Genomic DNA, 8,820 nt, shown 5'->3' on the forward strand with positions numbered 1-8,820 from the left:
AATGAAGAAAGACAAAGATCTCGACAGACAAGGGCAATAAAGATCTAGGCTGGAGAACTGCAATTTCGGCTGCCATGTATATGGAAGCAATGTTGTTGCTATTTTTATGTGGGTTTCTTGCACCTGCACTGCTGGTTAAACCGAGGTGGGTCCATTCTACATTTGACCATGCATCATCTCTCGTGGGCTCCTTCAATACTTGATTTGCAGGCCAAATTTTTCAAGTGATTGACAAGAGAAAGGTGACATGGTCCTCCTCTGCCCTGCTTCATGAATTGAACAACATGCATTTTAAGGTTAAAGAGGTTGTGAAGGATGTTGGTTGATCAACTCTGACTGGGAGATGGACGACTACTAAGATGTTATGAGGCCTTCTAGAAAGGGATGTTTCCACTTAAAATTTAGATTAAGAAGCTTCATGAGATATTTGTTTCGAGATGAGTAGCTGTCCTAGGTGTTTTTAGCCATGCTAGGAATTAGACAGTTTATGTTATGTTCTGGATTTAGGGAGAACTGAGAGGGAAATTTAGTTCGAGAATTTGGGGTTTGAAATTGTCATTAGGGCTTTCATTCTTGTTGAACTGTACAATAGGAGGCTTTATTCTTAGTGTGTCTGAATTTGGGCTCCTTCATAACCTCCTCCATGGAGAATTTCATGCTTTTATATATCGTGTTTCCACAAAGCTCGAATATAGGAACTGGTGAATGCCGGTGTCTGCGCAACATAGGGCACATAATATTCTATATTGAAATGGTTTGGACTGGGAAGTGTATAAATGGGGGTTCAAATATCAAAAGATGGAGGTGTCATAATATATTCTTCTTGGATGAGAAGCTGAAGTGTTGAAGCTCAAGAATGTAGATTCTGACATTCATTATCAAATTACCAGGCCTCTTTGAGGGATAACTTTAATATGTTTAAGAGGAAATGAGCCTTCGATTTTTGTTTTAGTGATTACTTTTGGCCTAATGAAGTCAATTACTGCTATACTCTTCTATGCGCATAACCAGAAGCGAGTGGAACAAACTGTTTATGCATCCCTGCGCTTGCTATAACTCCCATCAAATAAATTGTTGTAATTCATGTACTATTATAATATTGTAATTTCATGGTACACTGAGAGTCAGTCTAAAAGGAAAAGTTGTATGCTATCACCATTTGAATAATTTTATCCAATTTCGCTGAATTAAGCTCTTAATTTATATTGTAAACGTTTTTCTTGGATGTGTTGCAGGTTTTTTCTCATGTGACTATTCAACTGTTATTTGAGAGCGTTTATCTTTACTGAGGCAAGGTCTTCCTCGCTCCTGGTATCTAAAGCCAAGTAAGCACTACAGGTCACTCTGTCAAATTGTGCTATTAAGCGGTATTATGAAGTTTTTTAATTAATGATATGTAATGTTGTGATCCAACTAAAATATGACATAACCTGAGGCAAACATGGGTTGTTATGACCTATGTATCAAAGTTTTTTAATTAATGATATGTAATATTGTGATCCAACTAAAATATGACATATGACATAACCTGAGGCAAACATCGGTTGTTATGACCTATGTACAAAGGAAAGATCATTTTATTGATATCATTTTAGTGCTTTAATTTTAGGATTGCACCTAAATGGGTTATTTTGAGATAAGGCAACATTTCTTCCATTGTTTTGAAATATGCTAACATCAACACTCTCTCTATGTACATGCTATATGCTAACATCAACACTCTCTCTATGTACATGTTGGCAAATTTGAAACAAATTCTTTTGAATTGTATGAAAAATATAATTATTACAAGCAAGATTGTTCACAAAACTGTCGTTACAATTTATTCGTGATGGCACAACTCTTTATCTTATTATGTTAGTGATTGCAACAACTTGGGCATTTTGACATGATCATTACCTTCTGTTTCAATATATTAAGATAGTTGTATCAATATATTTGACATGTTCTTTATCTTTTCTTTCAATATATTCAGATAGTGTTGTAAGACTTTTAACTTTATTTTTATTGGGAGTGTATTTAGGCTCCATGACAAGGACTAATTCCATCATATTGACGTGTGGAAATTGAGAAAATTGAAAATCTTAGAAAGCAACTCTGTAAACTGAAGAGTTCACAACTCTTAAAGATCAACCGTTGGCCACCACAACCAACTGCCAGCAAAAATATCAGACTAAAATTACTCCCTAGACAGGTTCATGCAAAATATATGACAGACCATTGAAAATCTGAGAAAATGAAATTGTAAACTGAAAAGTCCTGCGCTTTTAATATTCACTGCGCTTTTAATATTCACTGTTGGCTACCACAACCAAAACTCTGCAAAACATCAAACTCCTAGAATAACTTTCCCCACAGGTTTATATGACAGGGCATGGAAAATAGAAATCATACCTTGAATAAAATCATTGTACATGAAGAACACCGAGCAAACATTATGAATGAAAAATACCAGACATCAGAATAGGACATATAAATCGCAATTCTAGATTGTTTCAAAGGGAGGTAAGTCCAATTTAGTCAGGGAACCCTCCCACAACATCTCCTACGATGTGGAGACATGTGTCCAAGGAGTGGGTCATGTCCCCTGCAATAGGGAAAGGGAGGACTCGTGAAGGATACACAGTGTTATTAGGGTATGGGGCACATCCCCTGGCAAGTTAGACTGAATAAAACAAGAAACAAAGTGATTACTACAGGATCATAGGCTTCGTGAACAACAAGATCCAGAGCGGCATCTATAAACCCTAAAGCAACACACCTCTCTGCAAGACGAACTGCTACATCTTTCATCTGTAGTCTAGCAACTTTCTTGAGCTCATCATGAGAAAGAGGATCAAATACAACTATCTCATCCAGTCTATTCAATAACTCCGGCCTGAAATGTCTTCTAACCTGCAACAATATTCAAAGGCATGTCAAAGCACCGCAACCAACTTCGTGATAAAATTATATGAAAAAGATGCATAAACAGAGTCCAGGAATGCCTGTGCATACTTCTTGCATGACATTCTCTCTTGCGGTTTTTACTGTTGTGTCGCCAGACAATGCAGCAAGCAAGTGCTCTGCTCCAAGGTTGGATGTCATGATAATGACTCTGTTTGAGAAACTAACAGTGCGACCTTGGCCATCCGTAAGTCTACCATCATCAAGCATTTGAAGCAAAGTGTTGAGGACTGAAGTATGTGATTTCTCAACTTCATCAAAAAGAACAACACTATAGGGTCTTCTCCTTACTGCTTCTGTCAGTTGCCCCCCTTCTTCATAACCCACATAACTGCCATTACAACATCAAATCATTTTAGTACATTACAACAACAAATCGAGCAAAAATATAAATACAACTATACAAAAAAGGGCGTCTTGTTGTCAACCAATTGAGTGTCTGGCTATCAACTAATCTCAATTAGAAACATCTAACTGTTCACATACCCAGGAGGAGCACCTATGAGCCTTGCAACTGAATGTTGCTGCATATATTCAGACATATCAATACGGACCAGCTGATTTTCATCATCAAACAATTGAGCTGCAAGAGCCTTTGCAAGTTCCGTTTTGCCAACTCCAGTAGGCCCCAAGAATAGAAAAAACCTAATAAATTCAATATGAGAGATGACTCACCAGTAGCCACTGATTCTGTAAGATGAAGGTTGACTAAATACAAGCCAATTTCAGATTACCTTTAAGTAACGAAACATGCGAATAACTTATACAGTTAAAAAACACATCAATGTAGATGATATCAATGGCCACAACAAACATCATATTTATTACCATTCTTGTTAAGTTAACTGCTTCAAAATGGAGGTGGTGAAATTTGTGCACAGCTTATACGATTAGCATCCAAGTGCCCATCTGCAAGTGTTTTTCACTGTCGAATTAATGCATATGACTTACAACAGCATACATAAACATCTCCCAATGTAAGGTCCATCCTCAAGTCTATAAATTTAGTTGATCTTTACTTGGAAAGCCAGACATTTTATCTGTATGGTAAGGTTGCAATTTCTATTTGACAGTTCTTTAAACTTCTCACTTACAGATTAATGTAAATGGCAACAACAGCCATAATAAACATATTTCAATGTTATTACCCAAGGATCATAGGCTTCGTGAACAACAAGATCCAGAGCGGCATCTGTAAACCCTAAAGCAACACCTCTCTCTGCAGGACGAATTGCTACATCTTTCATCTGTAGTCTAGCAACTTTCTTGAGCTCGTCATGAGAAAGAGGATCAAATACAACTATCTCATCAAGTCTATTCAATAACTCTGGCCTGAAATGTCTTCTAACCTACAACAATATTCAAAGGCATGTCAAAGCACCGCAGCCAACTTCGTGATAAAATTATATGAAAAAAATGCATACACAGAGTCCAAGAATGTGTGTGCATACTTCTTGCATGACATTCTCTCTTGCGGTTTTTACTGGTGTGTGGCATGACATTCTCTCTTGTGCTTTTTACTGTTGTGTGGCCAGACAATGCAGCAAGCAAGTGCTCTGCTCCAAGGTTGGATGTCATGAGAATGACTCTGTTTGAGAAACTAACAGTGCGACCTTGGCCATCCGTAAGTCTACCATCATCAAGCATTTGAAGCAAAGTGTAGAAAAGGCGTCTTGCTGTCAACCAATTGAGTGTCTGGCTATCAACTATACTCAATTAGAAACATCTAGCTGTTCACATACCCAGGAGTAGCACCTATGAGCCTTGCAACTGGATGTTGCTCCATATATTCAGACATATCAATACGGACCAGCTGATTTTCATCATCAAACAATTGAGCTGCAAGAACCTTTGCAAATTCTGTTTTGCCAACTCCAGCAGGCCCCAAGAATAGGAAAGATCCAGTCCGCTGTTGAGGTCTTTCAAGTCCAGCCCACGATCTTAACACAGCTTCCGCAACCGCTTGAACTGCCTCATCTTGTCCAACAACGTTCACCGCACCACACGCAGGTTGTTGGACAGCGCATACAAGAGCATTAAGAAATGCGAAACTGCAAGATGAAAAAAAAATGCTAAGTGTAAACCTTAGAATGAAAGGGACGACGAAAGTCTCTTTCAAAGGAAGGCCTATCGGCCTAATAATCAATCTTTATTCACATTAAAATTTTAAAAGGTTATTTAAATATTTTATTTTTAATCTATTACCATTTTAGCTTTTTTCACCTCAATTTATGGATGCATATTAATTACTTGGAACCACACATCTATCATAAAGCAAATTCTAAATGTAATTTAGATTTTATATTTTTATTTAAATTCTAAATAATTTAAATAAGATAATTTACGATTACGTTTTATCGTTTTAACATTTCCACGGAAATGAATTTATAAATGCATGCTTAATGTTTATGACCATAGTTCCATAATAAAAGGAACTCTGAATATAATTAAGTATTAATTACCTTCACATTAAAATTTTAAAAACTACTTAATAATTATTTTAGATTTTTATATTTTTCAATGGAACCTAGATTTTGAATAAAATTGATCAAAAGCGCACCGAGAAAACCTACAAGGTCCGGAAAACGCTAAATTTTGGTCAGACGTGGCAACCTTGAATCTCAAAACGGACCACCCGTCAAGTTGGATGGTTTGCAGATCTCCCGACCTGTTTTCACCGTTTAAAAAAAAATCGCTTTCACAGTTTCAAAGAAAAATCCTGAGAGCTAAGTTTTTAAACACGGGCACATCACCACTAACGTACAATTTTGGGGTCAAATTCCATCCTCGCACAATGGTCCCAAACCGGACTGCCATCATCAAAATAACCTTTCTGTATTTATTGCAACCACGAAAAGTAATTTCCACCGCCAAGAAACTCGGGCGGGGACAGCGACCGCCCATGAAACAGTCTGTCCCGCCGATAAGGCTTCCTGAGAAAGCGAATGAATTGAATGAGAGATGGTCAAACACGGCTACGCGAGACCTAGACCATGCAGATTCCTAAGGAACCCGCCAACCCTCATTAGCTGCCTTTCAGACTCCCGCACTGTCTTTATTTATTAGTAGACCATTATCAATAGAATGGATCTATCTCTCTTTGCTGCTCTGTCCGCCAGAGTCTCTGCTGCTTCGTCCTCAAGGGAAAGCTCCTGAATGGCTCCCACTAATACGAATGGAGATCACAATGGCGATATTGTCAGCGACGAGAATGTCAATGCAACGAGTGAAGAAGTGCATTACAGAGGAGTGAGAAAAAGGTCATGGGGTAGATATGCGGCCGAGATCAGAGATCCAACCATCAAGAAGCGAAGGTGGCTTGGCACCTTCGATACGAGCGAAGAAGCAGCAAAGGCGTATGATAAGACCGCAAGGATTTTAAAAGGAGAAAAGGCCAAAACCAACTTCCTGATCCCTGACAGCGTCGACAACCAGGTCCACACCACCAACACTGTCCGCGCCCAGAACCAGAGGCGCAGTTCCAACCCTAGTAGCATACTTCCTGCCCCTTCCTTATCTAAAGAGAATGTGGGGTCTACTCTCGTGCAGCCGCTGCAGCAGTAGCAGCCGCCGTTGCCGCAGCCCATGGAGGTATAGTTATCTAAAGAGAATGTGGGGTCTGATACGATGAATACACAGAAAGGCTATGACGGGCTGGAAGTACGCGTAGTAAATAATATACTTTGTGTAGACATGCAGACTAGTGTTGGCCAATCGTCTTCCTCCTCGGGGGTGGTAGATACCCAAATCTCTGTTAGGCCTCCACAAGTCTCACAGTTTAATTTGGGGCAAGATTATGTATTTTTGAGGGATACTCCTTTGGTTGAAAACAAATACATGCCAGTCTCTATTCTTTCTGCAAAGGAAAATATGATGTCAAGATTTATTGATTTGAATCTTTATGAACCAGTGACCAAAGGAGAAGAAAATGAAAATGAGCATTCACCCTCTCTCTTGGATTGAATTTTATAAAAAATTCTTCCATTTGACAGAAGGATTAGCATCATGCATTAGTGTTTTGTGTTTCAGGTTTTCATGAAGATTAAGATTTACAGGGTTCTTCATGCCTTAGTGTTTTATGTTTTGGAGAGGAAGAGTTACAGTGTTCTGTTTGAGGTTTTGAGGTTTTCATGAAGAGGAAGATTTACAGGGTTCTTCATACCTTAGTGTTTTATGTTTTGGAGAGGAAAAGTTACAGTATTCTTCTTTGTGATTATGTCTTCATGTATTTCTGACTTCTCTGGCAAGCGGACATTATTCCATGAAAAATTATTAATAACGTCAAATCTAAATAATATGTGTTGTTTATTAAAAGTGATATATAAACATGTATAAAAACTAATTGTGGCAATTGTGGTTGTAGGTTTATTATTGAGAAATAGTTATATAAATAAATATTTAAAATAATTCAAAATAAAGTGGGAATTTGGATAATAAGATTATATAATAAAATATATATATATATATTATTATAATAAAATAAGTCTATAAATTAGTATGATTCAAAATAAAGTAGAAAGGTAAAGAATAAAATTATATTATAATAATATTACTAGTAATAAATATTTGATATTTGATATATTTTTTATTTTTTAATGAATTTTTTATTTTAAAGTATTTGACAAATGGGTTCGTTCTATTTTAGTTTGACATAAGTTTGATTTAACTATTATCACTAAAACCTTTTTTTTCCATCACAAGGTTATGAGGTTACAGGTTAGATATTTTGGAGGTTTGAAAATCTTATATTTATGATAATCAAATCCAAGGACACTTACGCTAATTTTATGTATGAAAATAATAACTAACTCGAAGGAAGTGTATTCTTACAAGTACCTAGGAATTGATATTCATCACAAGCTGGAACCATAGCATTGAGAAAAGGATTAATGGGGGGTGGAAAGCTTACTTTGGTCTTGACAATAATTGTAAAATAGCAAACCTTGTAATGTGGGATAAAAAGAAGTTCCTCTATGAAACTTTATTCGCTGTTATCTTATATGGCTTTGAGTTTTGGGGTTGCAGCATCTCCAGATAATCATGGAGAAAGATTGAGCAAATCCAGAAGCGTTTTATAACTTATAACCTGAAAATTAATGGATTTCACAAATATCACCATGGCTTTGATACCACATATTGAAAATGAAATTAACTCAGAAAAATATATAATGCACACATAATAAACCATACACCAAAGAATGGTGGAAAAGGCTAATAGTGTTCTCAAGATAGTGCGTGCTATCTTAGACACTTTTGGTTGAGATAATTTCTCCTTTGGTTGAGATAATTTCTCACGAGACACACACCAATATAGGAGTTACCTAAACTAACTCCTATCTTAGAGGAACAACCCAAGAGTTAGGCACAAATTCCTAACTTGGAATATTTAATTAATTTATTTATTTTTGGATTTATTATTGTTTTATGAGAGAGGCTAACAATTAAAAGTAATACACCCTATCATATTCTCCTTATAGAAGCAGGTCTTTCCACTATTGAGAGCCTAGCTATGCTTAGGTTTCTGTTGTACAAGCACAAAATCAGTAACATAGACGATAGCTAGCTTTAAATTCTAGCCAAAACCGCCTAAGGCTCAATCGAGGGTGGCATAAAGACACAAGGGCATGGGTAAACTATTGGGAGATCAACGAAAATGATGCATTGCAAAACATAAATAACATTAAAGATATTGTTACTTCTAAGTTCAAAGAAAAAATGTGATGTGAGAAAGACTTAGCGGCTAAAAGACAATTAAGTTATTATAAGAAGGTCATGAACCCCACCCTAGAAGATCAAAAGTATCTCTCTATTTTAACTAGCTCAAAGAAGAAAATTAATATAGCAAAGATTAGAACGAATTCTCATGAGCTCCAT

At 36.7% G+C, this 8,820-nt stretch overlaps 2 protein-coding genes across 2 annotated transcripts; one reads left to right on the plus strand and one right to left on the minus strand.

The window, feature by feature from the left end:
- Positions 1 to 2,631: 2,631 nt before the first annotated feature.
- LOC149218312 (chaperone protein ClpB1-like) lies at positions 2,632 to 5,972 on the minus strand. The gene is made up of 5 exons (XM_089386528.1): positions 5,967 to 5,972; positions 5,776 to 5,879; positions 4,689 to 4,997; positions 2,998 to 3,277; positions 2,632 to 2,895 (listed from the first exon to the last, which is right to left on the minus strand). Exons 1-5 carry the CDS (start codon positions 5,970 to 5,972, stop codon positions 2,632 to 2,634), a joined length of 963 nt encoding a protein of 320 aa, XP_089242654.1.
- Positions 5,973 to 6,102: 130 nt separating this feature from the next.
- Positions 6,103 to 6,510, plus strand: LOC149218313 (ethylene-responsive transcription factor 4-like). Its single transcript, XM_089386529.1, has one exon. It carries the CDS (start codon positions 6,103 to 6,105, stop codon positions 6,508 to 6,510), a length of 408 nt encoding a protein of 135 aa, XP_089242655.1.
- The last annotated feature ends 2,310 nt before the right edge of the window (positions 6,511 to 8,820 follow it).

The sequence above is a fragment of the Pinus tabuliformis genome, chromosome Q, assembly GCF_031772625.1.
Source record: "Pinus tabuliformis cultivar Carrire ecotype Pingquan chromosome Q, CPIR1, whole genome shotgun sequence".
Classification (NCBI taxonomy): Eukaryota; Viridiplantae; Streptophyta; class Pinopsida; order Pinales; family Pinaceae; genus Pinus; species Pinus tabuliformis.

Bases quoted from the DNA above. Each gene is read 5' to 3' on its own strand.
- LOC149218313 (XM_089386529.1), top strand. From the start codon at position 6,103: ATGGCTCCCACTAATACGAATGGAGATCACAATGGCGATATTGTCAGC.
- LOC149218312 (XM_089386528.1), bottom strand. The intron at 4,998-5,775 runs GTTATTTTGATG...TTCATCTTGCAG, and splicing joins GTTGCAATAAATACAGAAAG to TTTCGCATTTCTTAATGCTC. The intron at 2,896-2,997 runs GTATGCACAGGC...ATATTGTTGCAG, and splicing joins GAGAGAATGTCATGCAAGAA to GTTAGAAGACATTTCAGGCC.